Here is a 20,174-nt window from a genome sequence, read left to right on the forward strand (position 1 = left end):
AGGTGACTGTAGTGATATTCAGCAATGAGGTATGTAGTACTTTTTCCAGGATGAGTTCGCCAACTTAATTGTCCGACCTCGTATGTTACAAGCTCCAAGTGCAGGAGAAAGATCTTTCAAGAATCAGAAGGCCAGTCCAAAATTCACGGCTGAAGATGAATTCAGAGAAGGAGTGGGTCCCCTAGACCACTGAAGTCTCTCAGAGAAAAAGAATGCAATCTTAACTCTATTGCACCTTCAGGTACATGATGCAGAATCTTTTGGAATACCATTTAATACTAACGTGATATTACATAACATACAGATGAACCAATGAGAGACTGAACAAAGTTCATGTTTGCAGAATAATTAAAAGTACATACCTCTGGTTCTATAGATTTCTAGTTCAGGTGGTTAAACTCACAGGTGGCAGAGAGGTCCATACTTTTCCATATGGACGCTTCTGTGCCACTTGAGCATCTAGACCATGGGTGTCCAAACTGCGGCCCGCGGGCCAACTGCGGTCCGCAATCCATTGTTAATTGGCCCACAGCAAATTCCAAAAATATATTTAGTTTACTTAAATAAACCAGGTGAGGCAATATGTACTTCCCCTCGAGTGAGTGGCCCAGCTGTTGGTATATTTTACCGCATATGGCCCTTGGTAAAAAACGTTGAAAAAAGTTTGGACACCCCTGATCTAGACCTATAAAATCAGATGCACTGCAGACTATGGCATGGATAAAGTCAAGTAAGTATTACGTTGTCAAGTCAAGTAAGTAACTGCGGTTTAAAAGGTTAAAAATAATTGCAAACCACAATTACTTTTGTACCAACCTAACAGTAAGCTTTTAATACTGAAAAATACTTCCAACCAACTTTGGTAACATTTAATGTTCTTTAGGCCATATGGAAACTCAGTTTTGAAAATCTGAAATGAAGGTCCCCAGTTAAAAAAGTGGACTGTAACCAAAACAAGAAATATGTCTACATTACCATGAAAACAAGTATTTTTCAGAAAGAACCCTTTAATTCAGAAATGTGTATCTCACACATATATTTTGTCAAAATTATACCTCAAAAATACCACAAAAGGTACACTCACTTTTTCTGCCTCATTTGCTAAAATCACCTTCTGTCCGTTTCATTCCCATCACCTTATTCTGCTGCATTCTACAGTGGCCTTGTTTACAATGTCTGAGTTGGTTAAGGAATCCTGAAGATGGCTTGCACCCCGTGGAAAGAACAAAGGAAAAAACCAGATGGCTCTAATATACAACTTGCCTCTTTTCCTCAAATACCTCTTCTGCCCAAACTATTATGATCTTTTAAATTCCTGGAATTATCTTCTAAAATCACTGAAATAAGACAGGCAAAAGCTCCATTTCATCCGGGAGCATAAAGAACTATAGTAATATCTTTCATTTGTATATAAATGGGGGCAGATTTTGTAACAATAAATAAACTGAAGATTATGTTTTGAGGCATAATTTTATTATTTTCATTACTAGAAGGTAAACTCAATATATGCATTCTTTTTCTCCTTTGTTGAAATCTGTGAACAGTACTTATATACGAAAGGTTGTTTTCAATGAAAGACATTTTTTGGTACTTTAAAAGGTTGGCTTTGTTTGCTATTATTCTTCAACAAACTAAGTCTCTTACCTAATCTTTTTCATTTCAATTGTTAATTCGCTGAGCAAACCCTTTTCACCCACTTTATTTAAGTTAAATCTCAGTCACAGCCCCCTCCTTACCATGTCAACACATCCTACTTAAATACAGACATGCAGAACTGCTCTCATAGTTCACAGAAGTTATGGGTGAATTAATCCAAAGGATAAGGTTGATTGTAAATGAAATGGGGTTTATTATTTATATTGCAAACTATTTACTCTCCGTGTAGCTTAACAATTTATTTAACTTGATACAACATATTACAAGTGTCTCCTTGTAAGCTATTTGTAGCTTGCCTTAAAGACTAGGTTAGCAATACGCTAGCAATAGCATTTGATGTGATACAAATATCTCTGATGCCAAATAATGACAAAAGAACTTCTCACATCTACAGAGAACTTATCATTAGTGAATTTCGAAGCACTCATCAGAATCTCCCTTTCTATACTGGATAAACACAACACAATTATGAAACTGGATGGCAACAAAACTCAAATGAACTAAATAAAAGGTGGATACTCAGTAAAATAAATTTTAGTCTCAGGATTATTAGTGACTTCTAAGAATCCACAATTTATCCGCATTGAAAAATAAGTCCTGTGCAATTTGCAGAGTGAAAAGAAATTGTTTTAAAAGAAAGAGTTCCATATTACACAAGATTTTAAAACACAGGCAAAGTCTCAAGTGGTTAAAAAAAAAAAAAGAAAAAATAAACAAGCAATGTGTTTATACTTATGTATTTAATATCTGCAAAAAAATGTGAATTATTTAATAAACAAGTTAAAATGTCAATTGTATTTAGATTTGAAAATGTACTGTTAATTTCAAATCACATGTTCAACTCTGTATTAGGAGACAAACCATTCTCCTGATTAAGTCTGCATGTGGCAGGGGTGGCCGGATGGCTCAGTTCGTTAAGACTGCGAGCTCTGAACAACAGGGTTGCTGGTTCGATTCCCACATGGGCCAGTGAGCTGTGCCCTCCATAATGGACTGAAGACGAGCTGCCGCTGATCTTCCGGAGGGGTGGCCGGATGGCTCAGTTGGTTAGAGCGCGAGCTCTCAACAAGGTTGCTGGTTCTATTCCCGCATGGGATGGTGGGCTGTGCCCCCTGCAACTAAAGATTGAAAATGGCAACTAGACTTGGAGCTGAGCTGTGCCCTCCACAACTAGATTGAAGGACAACGACTTGGAGCTGATGGGCCCTGGAGAAACACAATGTCCCCTAATATCCCCCAATAAAATTAAAAAAAAAAAAAAAAAAAAAGACTACAAGTGGCAGAGCAACAGCTCTTGTCCTCTCACTACTCCATACTACGTCCCCGCAAAGAAAGATTCCAACCACAGTGTATTAATTTAAGAAGTGTTCCAACATAATGATTAGATATATCAAATGTAAACACTTTTTTCCCTTTAAAGTATTTTCCAGATTTGGCCAAACTAAATATTAAATATAAAAATCCTGCCAAACAGTAATAACTCCTGCAGGATGGCTTCTGGCAATCCCTCTGACAATCTAGACAACCTAGAAAGAGGCCATTCCCTCTTCCAAATATCAATTCAAGGATCATAATTGAAGTAAAAGCAGTTAAAGCAAAAGGAAACAGACACAGACATCCTCAAACAAACACACACACTCATGGCAACTTTCCCCGTCTGACAAAGGCTGGATTTCATTCAAGCAGATAATATAAGAAATTCAAGTAAAATGCTCAAGCAAGGATATTTCAATATAATGGGAAAAGCAGCAGCTACAATTTAAAAATTTATTCCATAATGACATCAACATTAACTCTGGAACAAAGAAACTAGGAAAGAGCACTGGCTTGTAGAGACCAAGGCCTACCACACGACAGAAGAGTGAGTCAGCTCCGTGACAACCTCGATGTCATTTTCCATCCTTCCAAACCTGTATTTGCTTGACAACCACAAGCTTGAGTTACTGCTTAAGATAATCTGATGTCAACAATAAAGGTATAATCATTTTCACTTTTTCTCTGAGAAATTAGATGCAGAGGACACAAGTCACAGTTTTATGTTCTAGGTGAAAAAGTACTATGGCCATATATATTTGCTTTAAAAAATTTGATTACAAGCTTCAGAGAAAAATCATTTTTAAATGGTCAATTTTTTTCATATACATAGAACCAACACATCTTATTTACATAAAAATGACTCAATTTTTATTCAACTGTCTTCATATAAAGTCTGTATTTTAAATGGTAATTGTTGTACACTCTTTATAGAAACACTACATTTCCTCTCATTCAAAGGCAGTTTTGAAAACAGTTTGTCTCCACATTGAGAACTGAATATAGTATAATCTCAGCGAATAACATAAAGATGGAGACCGAGTGCTGACATCCTGTTTGGGCCAGATCAGCTATTCAAGGAGTCAACTGCCTCGTATGACTAAATTATGGCTGCAACAAACCATAAAGCAAGTATGTTTCTGCAGACCTTGAAAGAGCTCTGACTTATAAGACATTAACCACATCTTAATTCAGCTACTGATGTAAAATTCTTATACTGGGTTCATTTTTTTTTTCAAAAAACACTGATTTTTCTAGCAACATTTAATGTTACAAAGGTATCTTAGTTCTTTAACCCTCAGAGAACTAGTATATTTAGGCAACAAACCAAAAATATAATCAGGAGCACGTATCTTTGTCCGTAGTCTCCAAAGGGTTAAAGTGCAGGAATTGTCTATAACCTGTTATATAAGGCATCCTATTCCCCTTTTTTCTTAAAGGAAACTTTTTCTTTGGTTTCTTGTAATTTTTCAGTGAGTCTATCCTTTGTTTCTTCCATTTTCTCTGTGAGAAGCTCCTTTGTTTCTTCCATCCTGTCCTGTAGATACTCCTTAACAGGAGGCGGTGTTGATATGTAGCCACGACTACGCAAATACTTCACAGTGAAGGAGGTTCCCCCCAAAGTCACGGTGTATCGGGCAGGTGTTGCAATCTGAAGGAAAAGGCAAATAGGCAGATCAATACCCCATTATGACTATCGTCTTAAGCAAAAACAATCTGAACTTACTTTATTGCTTTCTAAGGCTAATATAGTTACATCCCACGTGGTTCTCCCTCCTAACAAGGGCACTTCATCTGTAAGCTGATTGTACAAATACTCATCACTCAGACACTGACTCAGGATTACAGCATGTTCGCAGTGGCAGCACTGAAGTCTGTTACCGCATGCTAGTGAATTGGGGGTGGGGGTAGAGGATGGGGAGTGGATTCATTGGGAAAGCAAAGAGGGCTCAGGACCACTACCAACAACAAAGGTACACAGGTCTCTCTCTATTCCTTAAAACCCTGACAACCCTCAGGCACTATCGAGAATTAAACCAGAACCAAATTACTTCAGATGGCGAGAGGCAAGCTCAGATCTAGTATTTCTTCTTTAGTGAATTTAGTTTCACTTCCAAATCTCTTTCCTTTGACTTTTTTAGTCTTTATGCTCCTTCCTACTTATAATCTGCTTTGGGCCTGGAATCCCAACCAGAACCTCCAAGAGGCCAACAAGTGGTAAAATGGTACATGTGTTGCAAACATGCACAGGTTTAACTCTGATCAGAGACGTAAGAACCAAAATTAAATAGTAGACAAACTGGTCAAAGAGAATCATAAAAGCAGAGTCTGCATCCATTCTGAAGTTTTTCTATTAAAATTCGCAGTATTAACTGTAGGTGTGCCAGATACCAAAACTCTTTGAAAGAGCTGCATGTGCTCTCCACCCCCAATTTTCCTCTTCATTTTCTCTTGAACTTACTAAGCTTTTTCAACCCACCTCTCCACAAAAACTGCTCTCCTCACAGAGCACAGAGGTCCCTGAACAATGAGAACCACCTAAGGCAGCTTTTCCTTGGTGCACTTGCTCCACGTGGCTGTCAGGCCCCCACCTGCCTGGTTTCCTTCCATATCAGAGGCTGCCCCTTTCTAGTCGTCCTTGCTGACTGCTCCTCCTGTCATCTATCTCTGAACACAGTGGGACAACTTTCAGTGCCTGGACTCCTTCTTTTTCCCACCTACCTCACTCCCTCAGCAGTCTTGTCCAGTTTCGTGTCTGTAGTGCCATTTTGATGATTTTTAAATTTAGATTTCCAGTCTCAGCCTTTTCCCTAAATTCCAATGTATACAACTACCTAATCATTTACAACTTCAGGTCTAATCAGATCTCAGAATGTCATTTGTTCAAAACTGACCTCTTTATGATCAATGGTCCCACCCCAAACCTGCTCCTCTCAAAGTTGTCTGCATCTCGGGAAATGAAAATTCTACTCTTCAATTGCTCAGGCCCAAAACTTGTAAGATACTTTCAAAATATATCCAGAATCCACCTACTTTTTCTTTTTCTTTTTTTAATTTATTAGGGTGACAATGGTCAACAAAACTACATAGATTTCAGGTGTACAATTCTGTATTACATCATCTATATATCACATTGTGTGTTTACTACTCAGAGTCAGTTCTCCTTCCATGACCATATATTTGACCCCCTTTACCCATTTCTATCACCCCCTCCCCCCTTACCCTCTGGTAACCACTAGACTGTTGTCTGTGTCTATGAGTTTTTGTTTCTTTGTCTTGTTCCTTTGTCGCCTTCATATCCCACATATGAGTGAAGACACATGGTTCTTGACTTCTTCTGTCTGACTTACAATAATCTCAAGATCCATCCATGTTGTCACAAATGGCAGTATTTCATCTTTTCTTATGGCAGAATAGTATTCCATTGTGTGTATATACCACACTTTCTTTATCCAATTATCCATCGAAGGATACTTTGTTTCCATGTCTTAGCTACCATAAATAAAGCTGCAGTGCACATCGGAGTACATATATCTTTACGGATAAATGTTTTCAGATTTTTGGGGTAGATACCCAGGAGAGGGATTGCTGGGTCATGTGGTAATTTTATTCTTAATTTTTTGAGGAACTTGGATACTCTTTTCCATAGTAGCTGTACCAATTTACATTCCCAACAGTATATGAAGGTTCCTTTTTCTCCACAACCTCTCCAACACTTATTATTTGCCTTGCTCATAATAGCTATTCTAACAGGTGTGAGGTGATATCTCATTGTGGTTTTGATTTGCATTTCCCTAATAGCTAGTGAAGTTGAATATTTTTTTCATATATCTGTTGACCATTTGTATGTCTTATTGGGAGAAGTTTCTGTTCATGTCCTCTGCCCATTTTTTTAATTGGATTGTCTTTTTGTTGTTGAGTCGTATGAGTTCCTTACATATTTGATATTAGCCCCTTATCAGAGGCGTTTATAAATATCTTCTCCCATTTGGTTGGTTGCCTCTTTATTTTGTTGACAGAATCCACCTACTTCTTACCGCCTCTCCTCCACTATCAGCTCTCACCCAGACTGCTCCAATGACCTCCTGGCAGGTCTCTGGGCTTCGACCCTTGTTCTGTGAGACTGTTTTCAATACAGCAGCCAAAGTGATTTTGTTAAAATAAGTCAGATGCTCAGAACTGCACAGAGACCTTCTATCTTCTCAGAGTAAAAAACCAGAGTGCTCACAATGGCCCGTCAGGACGCCCTGATCTGGCCACTCTGTTGCCTGTGTCCCTGCTCACTCATCACAGCCACACTGATTCCTCACCATTCCCTCACATACTCCAGGTATCCTGCAGCCTCAGGACCTTGTACTTCGTTTTCCCCTGCTCAGGATGCTCTTCTCCCACACAGCTAATTGATTAACATTCTCACCTTCTTGTAACCCACCCCTCTGAAAAACAAACAAGCAAACACCAAACAACAACACAAACACATCCTCCATCACTGGTTTGTTCTTTCTTCTTAGCACTTACTGCCATCTAAATACACTGTGTGTGTGCGTGTGTGTCTTTTCCTTAACTTTACCTTCTCTGTCTCTCCAACTGCCTCCTACCAGTAGAATATAAGCTCCACGAGGGCAGGTATTTTGTACTGTCCTATTTAATTACAGTATTCCCAGTACCTAGAATTGGCACTTGGCACATAGTAGGGGCTCAACAAATTTTTGTCAACTCAAACTACCATACATTTCAAGGATAGTGCAAGGGGGTTATGAGGGCATCTTAACCAATGCCACAAGGAATTACAGGTTTGTTTGTTTTTTTCATATTTGCCACACCTCTTTTTGGGGCTTTGCCTTATTGAAGCAATAAATCTCAATGTTTGTTGCTCTACTTGAGAAACCTGTGGGTTACAGTAAATACCCAGGAGAATCCCCCTCCACATTTCCCATGTCCCAGAGGAATGGTGAGAAGAAACACTGCTGACATTAATCTACCTACATGTGTAGCTTCATGTTTCAAGTCCAACACAATAAAAATGCACTGAGCATTGATTTGCCTACAAAGCACAATAACAGGCATACTGAAAACACAAAGAGAAAGAAGACACGATTCTGAATTCCTGGGCACTCATAATCAAATAAAGAAAACAAACATTAAAAAATAAAAGTAACACAGACTGTGATATGAATTACATAAGAGCTACACACATTATGGGAGTATGGGATAAGGAACAATTATAATTAGGGAAATGGTTTAAATCATCATCATGATAGTTCAATTTACTAAGGCTAAATTATACCCATTGTAACTAGAAACTTGATAATTTATGAATTTAACAAGTTTTAACGTTGAAAAACTCAGCAATTAAGCTTTAGCCCTCTAGTCAAAATTATAATAAAAGAGGGAATCTCCCAAGATTTCAGAGGATTTAATGAGGATGACAAAATAAAACATCTTTACTTTTGGGTACTATTATATAACCATAATTCTAACTATTTTTATACAATAGAAATAAAATAACATGTAGTTTCCAAATGCTTTCTACCTATTTCCTTTCTTAGGATGAAGCTACAAAGAACCTCATAATTATTTGTCAATTGAGAAAAATGAGATTAATATGGCTAAATTCCATCATTTACAATGAGTCTCCTCTTCTGAAATAAAGACCCAAGGTGTAGAAACCATCTAAAGGTGTCATTGTCTAAATTCAGAAAACAGTTATAAAGACTATGAACTTCTAAAATGAAACATACATACCATCTAACAATAAGTCTAATTAAGGTTTATCACATACAACAATCTGAATTAAACTTTACTATTTTACTTATTCTAAGAAGATAGACTATTATAAACAAAATAAATGCTAAATTTCACAAATAAGTCAGGTGGCATGTGGATGTCTGAGTCAGGAAAATTAATATACTATCAATAGGAAAAATGTCAAACAGATGACATCTTCCTTGGAAATTCTGAAATTTCACATTTAATCACAGTGGGTTATGAATGATCTATTTTCAAAGCACTTCTTCCACAAACATCATTTTATTTACACTTAAAATTTTTAAATTTTAATCATTAAACATATAAGAAATGAAATATAATATTTTAAGTTACAAAAGAGAACTATTGGGTGTTAACGTGGAGTTTTCCAGAGAACTGAGCAGGTCACACTGGTTAAGGGTAAGGAGCAATCCATTTATAACAATAATACCTACCTTAAACAAGGCATATGCTGTTAGTGCATTTCCACTCTGGGAATTTTTCAGAATGCTTACTACGCTGTCAGGTAACCCAACAAGTTCTAGAAAAGGAATGACATTCACTCCTCTAAGAAAAAAACAGAAAGTAATTTATATATATGTATACACACACACACACACACACACACACACACACACACACACAAACTTTTAGGGATAAACTTTTTCAAAAGACTATCCAAAAAAACCAAAACCAAATTTTGTTTAAAAGTCAATTCTGCATTATCAAGCACTTTAATTTCACTCTAAAAGAACAATATGTACATAAATATCAGTGTCTCATGCTGTATCTTACTGTGTGCAACTTCTTGTGCACAAAGACAGCCCTAATTGGCATATCCAGAAAAACATGCATTTATCAGAACAAAATTAATATCTTTAAGCAACCTAACAGAAAAGGATCAGAATCATTTACCTGATCTTAGTTTTCTCAACTAAACACCACCTCCTTAGAATGCTCCAACTCAAACTTCAAGACCTAAGATTTTTACCTCTACTATTACACGTCAAGCTATATACTACCATTGCAAAAGCAAGTGATATAACATTACTTATTATGTTATCATGCAAAGAATAAATGATTCTATGGGTTGTGAAAACTTCAATTATTCTACAAGGATGCTTCTATGCTATTATCAAACTTAAAAGGCAGGTAAAGAAACAATTACTGAAAATTGCAACAAGTTTTTGGACGGAGGGAGAGAAGGCCGATATAATCTGTAACCTGAGCTGTTAAGCCCTAATTTATTATTAGTTTCCTCTGATTATCAACATTTTGTTACATTGGCACTGCATGCATGTGTGCACGCTCTCTCATCTACTGTACAGTTTTGCAGATATTGAAACCTTTCACCTCTATATCAGAACAAGGCTCTTGTTTTGTGCTTCTCCTACATAAACATAATTATCATACCAGGAAATTTAACATACACAATAGTACATAATTAATAGAATAATATATTATTTAATATTAAATTTTCATGAATTGTCCCAGTATGTCCCTTAATGCTATCCTGTTATGTCTCTCTAGTCTCCTTTTCTCTAGAAATGTTCCCCACAACTTTTTGTTGAAGAGGAAGGCAGGCTGTCTTTCTTGACACTGAGATTTTTTGAAGCTTTCAGGCCAGTTGCATGTAAAATGTCAAAAATTTGGATTTATCTGATTGTTTCCTCATGTGATTAGATTCTGGTTAAACATTTTTCAACAGGAAAGCTGCACAGTTAATTCTGTGTTCCTCTCAGTGCATCAGCAGGGGCCATATAATGTCAGTTTGTTCCATTACTGGTGTTAAGTTTGACTCTTGGTTAAAGGTAGGGTCTACAGGTTGCTCCATCATAAACATACTCTTTCTCTTTATAATTCAGAAAGCAAATTGCTTGGACCCATTATTATTATGGTAGTTGCAAACGCCTAAATTATTTTTAATATCAAAAATAATTTGGGTAACTGACAAAAAGTTGTCCCTCTCTGTGATTTCACTATAATACTAACAAACTAGGGACTACTCTCAATAGATATGGCTGATTAACAAGGAAAATTACCTATCATCTACAAGATGAAACCAGATAAATGAAGAAACCTTTAAAGAGTTTAGTGAAAACATCAACTACAAATCAAAACTAAAATGTTTTTTTCTATCTCCACCAGCAGTTCCTATTAAAGTCTTTCATAGACAGAATCCCATTAAAGCAAGATTTAGTACCACAAAGACTATTCTATAGATTTAATATGTCACTACGTACAGTAACATCCTACCACAACATGCTAATGATATTTTCCTATACCAATACAATTATAAAATTATTTCATTAATCATTTGCTAGTTTAGACTAAGCCTAGTATGTAAAATCTACATATTCAACAATCATGAAGGGGGAAAAAAGACAAACATTTGGCCAAAAGACAAAATTAGGTGATTTTTTAAAAAACTATCAAAAAGATCAAACTACCTCAGACACCTTGCATAAGTATCCTTTGTAAAATAAACCAGCAAGTACCTGGTTCCACTTATTTCTAAAATACTGATTTGATGATTTGACTTTTTAAAAAGTAAAAATAACTTTCATTTTCTTTGGAATTACTAAATTTGAAATATTAACGAGGATCTGATTTAAACAGTAATATCCACTTTTTGTCACTTTTTACTCTGAACTTCCCACAGCCTGACAGCAATCTGCTTCACAAACTGCCAGCTTTATGGATATTTCTACTGATGTAGAAACACGCAAGGACAAAGGCACATACATTCACAGTCTAGATAAAATGCAGTAAAAATCAGTTGGGATTTTGCCTCCAAGTGGACCTATAGCTTTAGGAACTTGAGGCTCAAAACATGAGGCATCTAAACTCAGGGACAAAAACCATCATCACACTTCTGGTTAGAAGACATAAGATATCTGCAAGCTTTTGCCAGATAGATGTGACAACAAAGCTTAGGCTAAAATAAAATCTATCAGCATGCACAATTTAGATCTCCCTGAAATAAAATGTTTCAAAAGCCTGAGATATTTATCACCGAATTAACTAAATAAAGAATGGCATTTTGCTTTATGGTGACTAGTAAGGCAGTAATGCTAGTTGTCAGAGTGACTAAAACAAACACTGGTCAGCAATGCAGTATGACTTCAAATGTTCATTCTTCAAGTTACAAACTATTTTTTCTTCTTTCTTTTAATAGTTAGGAGGCAACAAGCAAATAACAGAGAACTTTTTCCAGCTAAAACTAAATAAAATAAAATAAAGCCAGCCTCTTGTCAGTTGAATTGAAAAAGCTGTATTTAATACAGTCAACTACAATTTTACAATAAAATCATCTCACAATGAAAGATAAACTGCCATTTGAACATATCCTAAATCTTTATTTTCTAATTATTACTTGAAATAAGATCTTCACTTAGAACAAATCAACTTTCAATTTCTGAAATATTAAGGATTTAATAAAAACATTAAGGACTGTTCTCAGAAGCAACACATCCTACATAGTACAAATTAGCTATGACATGCCGCTATAACAGAACTGGACGGGTAGTCATAGCTGGGTAGTAGTGGTGAGTGTGGCACCAAATTCATATGTTAGCAAATAGCCAAAAGACAAGTTGTGATGGAGAAAGGATATGCTTTTAAAGTGGATAGTCTTACCACCATGCTTAAACACAAGCATTCTTCAGAAAAAGAGGGGGTAAAGACAAAATGAAGAACGGTGCATTCTCCAGGGGATAGCAGAATGTCACAACTGTCTCAGGTGCCCGATAGCACTGAAAACATCTTAAGAAGAATTAGTATCACTAGGTTATTTGGGATCTGCTTTTATAGTTATAGAAGTCTTTAACTAAAGAAAGCAAAGAAAAGTAAATGGAACAAAAGCACTCTTTTTAATAGTCCAAATGAGACCTTCATATTCAATTAATTAAAAACTTAAGATTTCTCCCTCTAATGCCAGGAGGCGAATGCTTATCAAGGGCAACCTAAGGAAGGCAGAAGAAACAAGTATTACTCCTATCATCTCCCACAATATTGAATCAGAAAAATCCTCAATGGCTCAAAAGAAGAAAATTTAACATATAAAAAGCCATTAATTAAGTAGAAAAACTGAAGGCCTATAATAATTTTTATTTAAAATGGTACATGATTTTATGCTCTGTTAAAAAACTAAGGGCTCTGTTAAAAAACAAGACTACGTTTTGAAGACATCTATAAATATTGTAAATGTCCAGAAAATGTCATTAATAAACAGAGATAACTCCATAAATTATATACACAAGGACCTTCTGTGAAAAAAGGAAAAATTCTTAAAAAATGATACATAAAGAAGGATATAATTGAATAACAGAAACACAATGGAAAGAAAGATGTGGAGAGAAACAGAACAGCATCAATTACGCAAGGTTTTTTTTAAAAAAAAAAACTTTCAGAACTTTTATAAAGAAACATCTATAATACTGTTTCTCAAGAATAAGTATTGGGTTGGTGCAAAAGTAATTGCGGTTTTTGCAATTTTTAACCTTTTAACCACAATTACTTTTGCACCAAACTAATACAATCTCCATTCCATCACCTTTTAACTTAGGAGATAATAAGCTTTTTCTAATGAGTGAGCTATACAAAACTACCATATTTTATTAATACCTTAATATCAAGTTAGAAAATATAACCAAACACTGAAAATTAGTGGACTTTTGGAAAGTATAACACAATTCTAGACCCATCAGGAGAGTTTACTAAAATGTCAAAGTGGTCTACATTGTGCCCTCAGGAAAATGAGGTCACTGGCCCTGGTCACGACCAGACCAGTACAAGAAAAGTCCACACCGTAGGTTCAAAGGAACAGGCACAGGTTGGCACCCACTGAGTTCTACTAGAGGCAGAAACGGACTGGCATTCATTGGGGATGCTGTTTCTATGTGTATTCCTGCTACTCCTAAAACAGTGTGAATAATATAACTTACTTTAAAAGAAAGGAACAGAATTTAAGAAGAAAGGTACATTTAGAAATTCTGTTTTATAATACTGTATCTGGAGGCTAGGCCTACTAAATTAACTTTTTTTTTTTTTTAAGTTTATTTTATTGTGGTAAGAACACCTAACATGAGATCTACCCTCTTCACAAAATTTCAAGTGTACAATAAATTAACTCTGATCAGAATAAAAGATATTATTATACTTTGACACCAATCAAAGTACTCATATGAGTAATATAAAAAAAAAATAACATTAAAACATTAAAATAACATTAAAACATAAGTCTGCAGTTTGTTCAATTCTGTGTCTATAACAGGCTTTGGAAAAAATATCTTACTAATTTCCCACTAAAATCATACATGTGGAAAAATACTAGATATTTTATTTATGAACACTTTAAGAATATGTAAGTACAGAGCTCATGGTGCTACCAAATTTCTGAAATCTGATTTTATTTCTGTGCTACCCTAAATGATGATAGGAGATGAACACAGTGATTAAGAGAATGGGCTTTGAAATCAGACTCTGAATTATTTTGGGAAAGGCTAAATTATTTTGGCTTATTTTTGCTTCATCTGTTTTCTCATTAAATAAAATGAAAATAATTGCACCTGCTTCATATGGTTGTTTTGAGGATTAAATGAGATAATACAGTAAAAAAATTTAGCAATGCCTGATGTACACAGTAAGCAAATGTTAGTTATTATTAAAATGTGAAAAATTTATGAAAAGTAGTCATCCTCTATCAATTAAAGACATCCAAGCATTTAAAAAACTATTTAAGGCTTTCATTAGTACAATTAAGATTAACATTCTGATAAAACAGGGAAAGGTACTCAACCAAGCAAAAACTTACTTCATGGCTGCATAATAAAATGTTCCAAACCAAACACCAGAAGTTATTAGATGAACTGGAATCAAAACTTTTCCATATTGTCTAAATGTTTTCTTAAACCGTTGATAAAGATTAATAGATTTGTCTTGTAAAGGATCAGGTTCTTCCTTTTTTTCTGAAGGAGTTCCTGGAGATGTGGTATTGGATGATATAAACCTTCTCAACAAAATATCTTGCTCCCACTGTTTATGGTGAAGGACCCCTGGTTGTGGTGAATGACGATCAAATGGCTTCCATTCCTTTGCAGCACACTGGGCAGCAGTTAAGTGCAGCCACTGTGTTTGAGGGCCCTGTACCAAAACTACTCTGGATTCAGCTTTATAAAAAAGTAATGGTCCCATTATATTTTGACAGTGTCCAAAAAGACCAGCTTTATGTTGTTCCATGCACGTCCTATGTGCCAGTCGGAATACAGTCCTTGGTACATTCCATTGCATTTTTAAGAACGGTGATTGATGGATTTCAGTTTCTACAGAGATCAGATTAAAAAATTAGATTATACAGATTTCCATTTTAAACCAATCCACTTAAAAATAAATCATTAACTATTAGGAGTAAAAGGATAGACATTGCTACCAAATCCCCAAAATTAACGTTAAGGTATACAGTTCTAATATAATACAATCTGAAATCTCATTAAAACACATCATTTAAGTATGATAAAGGAGTCCAGCAGACATCATGTAGGGTAATGTTTTGAGGCTACTTTATTACTACAAAAGGGATATTTATAGGGTACTCTGTTATTCTACAAAGAAGGGATGTAATGTAACAGAAAAGTCATAAGATCTGGAAGCAAAAGACCTGGGCTCAAGTGTTTTGGGAACGTAAGTCCACGAAATTCCCTTTTAGACACCAAAACCAAGTCCACTAGTGAAACGAGGATTATCTCACAGGGTTGTTATAGGAATTATATGAAATTTCTGATGTAAAAGCACTTTTGTAAACTAACAAGCACCATGTAAGTGCTATTACAAATGTTACAGTCTAATGAAAAGTTGATATCAGTATCATCCATCCTATAATGCCTTTAGACTAAATTATATAAAACTGTAAATAACATGTTATTGGCTGGTGAGAAGATAGATGGACTTTTCCAGATATTTGAAACTTTTTGGATAGTCTTATTGTAATTTTACAGAACAGTTATAACGTAATTTTAAAAGAACACGGACTTTGGAATGAGATGGACCCAACCGAGGTAAGAGTGGTATTGTTTTGAGCAAATTACTTGGCCTCTGTAGACACAGGTTTGCCTACTGGTAAAATAGAATTATAGTATGCGTTACTATATATCAAATCAGTTCCCTTCTCTCAACATCAGGCAGTGCCACCTGACCCTAATTCCACCCCCACCCCACACCTTACTACTTCTAATATACTGAGAATAGATAATCTTATTGTTTTGTATACTAAGTAAGAGTCAACAAGATTTGGTTAGCACCCCAGTAAGTTACCACTCCAATTAAATACAGCTATTCCATTTTACATGAATATTTGTTATCTGGGTACAAAGTTGACTATCATATAAAGACATCCACTCATAAACTGTCCCCCTATAAAATTAATTCCCTGATTCATCCCTCCCTGTTTAATAATTAATATTAGCTCCTCTCAGGCTCTCACAGATAATCCAACAACACAATGCAAAAATGAGCTGGGAAATGAAACTGAAACAAATAGGCTCCCATGAAGCCTTTAAAAGTGATGCTGGAAATCTTACCACGGGCAACGATATGGATGGACCTAGCGAACATTATGCTAAGTGAACTAAGTCAGACAGAGAAAGATAAATACCATATGATCTCACTTATATATGGAATCTAAAGAATAGAAAGAAGAAACTAATCGGAAACAATCTCAGAGACATAGAGGAAAAACAGGGTTGCTAGATGGGAGAGGGGGTGGGGATGAGGGAGAAAGTGACGGGATTAGAAAGCACAACTGGAAACCACAAGATTGTCACGGGGATACGGAAGACAGTATGGGGAACATAATCAATAATGTTGTAAAGATTTTGTAGGGTATCCAATGGACACTTGTCTTATTAGAGAGACCACTTCATGGATGGTGTAGATGCCTGACCACTGCAGTGTACACCTGAAGTTAAATAATAATGAATGTCAACTATAATTTAATATATATATGTATATAGTCACAGGAAGTGGAGTACAGCGTAAAAAATAGAGAGACAGTGGAAATATAACAGCTGTGTGCGATGTCAGAGGGATAGTAGATTGGGGACAGGGGGTTATCACTTTGTGAGGGATATAAATGTCTAACTATTACATTGTTTTGTACACCTGAAACTAATAAAAAACAAAAGTGATGCTGGAGATTGCTACAATCAAAAGCAAAGACCATGTCAAGTAACAATCTGAAAAACCAGACCAGTTAACAATCAAAGAGAAAAAGACACAGGGATGAAGACACATGCTTCAAATAAAGAATGATTTAAATTATTAGATGACTAAAAAAGGCTATAGAGAAAAACTATTAAGCTCTTAATTATTTTTACAAAACTGACTTATTTGTTGTGAAAGTCAAACACTGAGTAAAGGATGTATTACTTTTCCACAATCTACATCTTTACATTTATCTATAAATGTATGCTATGCCTATGCCAAGGGGAAAATACCAAGTGTTTGTTTATTCTAAAAATTAGCTCAGCTGGAATTATAACGTAAAATTTGTAAACTATCAAGTTTACCTTAATTTTTCACACACAAAAAAATTCCTTTCAAGCTTTTTATTATGAATGTTTTGGTCTCTATTTTAGTGGATTTATTCTGAGGCTTTTCTCCAGCACCATTATCTTTGAATGATTCCTATCCATGGCTTTAGAGTTCAAGTGTTTGCTGAACTCTAGACTTTCTTTTTTTTTTAAACCTATTTCCTTTACAGGACAGTTTTCCAGTAGTTAAAGCTCCCAGAAGTCTAACTTTCAGATAACTAGATTATTAGGTATTTGTGTGTGTGAATAAAGTGAAAGAAAAAAGATTAAAACAAATAAAACAATATTCCTCTTTCCAAGCTTCCAGTCTGCACCCTCTCTCCTGGTTTTCCCAACTACCTCCCATTTTAAAAAATTATTTTTATATTCTCCACTTATTGCCTATTTTTAAAAACATCTTTACTGAGAGATATAATCCACGTAGTATACAATTCACTAATTTAAAATGTAGAATTCAATGATTTTTAGTATATTCACAGTTGTGCAACCATCACCATGATCTAGGTTTAGGACATTTTCATCACCCCCAAAAGAAACCACATATCCTTTACACAAGTTAATTAGCAGTGATTCACCATTCCCTCACCCTCCCAGCTCTAGGCAATCACTACTCTACTTTCGGTCTCTATTTGTCTATTCTGTACATTTCATATAAATGGAATCAGTATGTGACTGGCTTCTTAGCATAATGTCTTCAAGGGTCATCCTTGTATTACCTCTTGGACTAAGATTCACCTTTGTTCCCTGAGAAACCTCTGGGCTAGTGGCTTCCAAAACAGGCTAGGCATCAGAATCATAGGAGGTTAGGATGTTGCAGGAGAGTGTAAGTAGTGAGAAAATACAGATTACTAGTCTCCATCGAGACCAAATAAATCAGAATCTCCTGTAGGCAGGTCACACCTGACAATATGAATTTGGGGATCATTTCTATAAGCCCAGCAAATTGATTCAATGCCAGAGTCAGGATGGTGGCAAAGGTATCATCCATCATTATGGTAAGATGTTTCTGAGCCCCCTACCATGTGACGGGTGCTTAGTAAATATTTTATATGTATCAACTCATATTATTTTCATAACAATCCTATGAAGGAGGGACTACTCTCAACATTTTATATTTGAGGACACTGAAGCACAGAGTAAATAACTTGTCCAATGTCAATCAACTGGTGAGTGGAGGAGCTGAGGTTCAAACCTAGTTTGATCCCAGGCCCATGCTGGGTCACTAAGCTATACATCCACTTCTAGAAGAGACAGTGACAACTTTGAGTAGACCAAGACACATGGTGAAAGCTTCCTAATGAAACATGACCCAAGAAATGAGTTAAATTTTAAATTAAACACGAAATTAAAATTGAGTTATTTAAATGTAAATGGCAACATGTGGGTAATGGCTACCATATTTGGCAATAAGAAAATAAATAACTCTAGACCTCCAAAAGTAATCGATCACAACACCAATGACCTATACAATAATGCTCATTAGATTTCAGGGAACAAACCTACTTAGGTGAGTGAAAGTAAAAGGAGAGAGCAGGTACAGACTGAGTAGTATCATAAATATTCTGGAATGAATAGGCTTCAGGAATAACAAAAACCAAGGTACGGTAGGAATTGTCTCACAGCTAGCACCTGTGTACACTGGCCTCAGCTTACTGGCAGCTTTCATTTCTGGATTTCACTAGTCTGTTCATTTTTACAATTAAAAATAAAAGTTTTTGGTTATTGGTCAATATGGAGGTGCCAGTCCTCATAAACCCTACCCAGCTCAAACCAGCTGTATCTAGACAGGTGTACGAGCGATTGTGAAAAAGTTATGAACTAACAGGCCCCTAAAATTTTTCTGATAGAACTGGAGAACCTCGAATGATGAATAACTTAATCTTGAATTTCTTCCAATGAAACACAGTAACTTTAGTAATAAATTTTTAAAATCATGAGACTTAGCTTATTTCTTACACAAAAGTTACCTGTTATTTTCCTGCACCAACAGCATGAAATTTTCATACCTACAAATGGTGGCAGTGTTCTAAATTGCTTATTGCTTCAGTTATGGAAGTAGATGATGAAATACAGCGCTAGACCCAAGTGAAGTGACAAGACTACACTGCTGTTGTGGCTATCCTTTCACAGAATTAAGTCGTTAAAGCCTTTAACACACTGTAAGTGGCTGGAACATGATTAACGATGCCTAATTCTCAATATACAACCCTAGTCTGTAAGGCAGGGAAAAATTTCTAAGTAAAGTCTGATTCTGTCATGACTTAATTTTAGGCGGGAGACATTAGAGTTTAACAATTGAGAGCTTGGAATCTGAGAGGTCAGACTGCCTGGGTTCAAATCCTGAAAATACTATAAACTATGTAAGCTTTGCACAGGTTAATTAGCCTCCCTGGCCTTGGTTTCCAACTTGTAAAATGGGGTTAATAATAGTACCTACTTCATATGGTTGTTGTGAGGATAAAACAAGTTAGAATCCTTTCATGCAGCAATCCTAAGGCAGAGAGAAGCAGGGTCAACAGTAAAGTAATAAAGCAGTGGGAAGAGGGAGAGAGAGACAGATAGACAGAAAGAAAGAAAGAAAGAAAAAAGAAAGAAAGAAAGAAAGAAAGAAAGAAAGAAAGAAAGAAAGAAAGAAAGAGAAAGAGAGAAAGGCACTGAGTCAAAGGAATGAGGGCAGGGAAGATTGATTAGAATAAATGCCAGTGGGGCACAAATATTAGAGTGCTGTTAAGATTCTAGTGCAGCTATCTGGAAATTCCAGTTCCATTAGGCTAAATGAGTTAGTTCCAGAGATTCCTTTCTTGCATCTATATCCTTACCAAACACACACTGCTCAAGATTATATGAACATGTTTCTGTTCCTCACAC

The 20,174-nt window shown here is 35.7% G+C and overlaps 1 protein-coding gene across 2 annotated transcripts in view; it reads right to left on the bottom strand.

The window, feature by feature from the left end:
* Positions 1-3,409: 3,409 nt before the first annotated feature.
* The window catches only part of FAM210A (family with sequence similarity 210 member A), a 41,153-nt gene continuing 24,388 nt past the window's right edge, over positions 3,410-20,174 (bottom strand). For both annotated transcript variants that reach the window (XM_019718711.2, XM_074340429.1), the window contains 3 exons: positions 14,534-15,041; positions 9,174-9,285; positions 3,410-4,621 (listed from right to left, as the gene is read on the bottom strand). In XM_019718711.2, the coding sequence (XP_019574270.1) occupies positions 4,388-4,621; positions 9,174-9,285; positions 14,534-15,009 (822 nt within the window). In that variant the 5' untranslated portion in view covers positions 15,010-15,041 and the 3' untranslated portion in view covers positions 3,410-4,387. The remainder of the gene's footprint in view (positions 4,622-9,173; positions 9,286-14,533; positions 15,042-20,174) is intronic.

This window comes from Rhinolophus sinicus, linkage group LG09 (assembly GCF_036562045.2).
Source record: "Rhinolophus sinicus isolate RSC01 linkage group LG09, ASM3656204v1, whole genome shotgun sequence".
Lineage (NCBI taxonomy): Eukaryota > Metazoa > Chordata > Mammalia > Chiroptera > Rhinolophidae > Rhinolophus > Rhinolophus sinicus.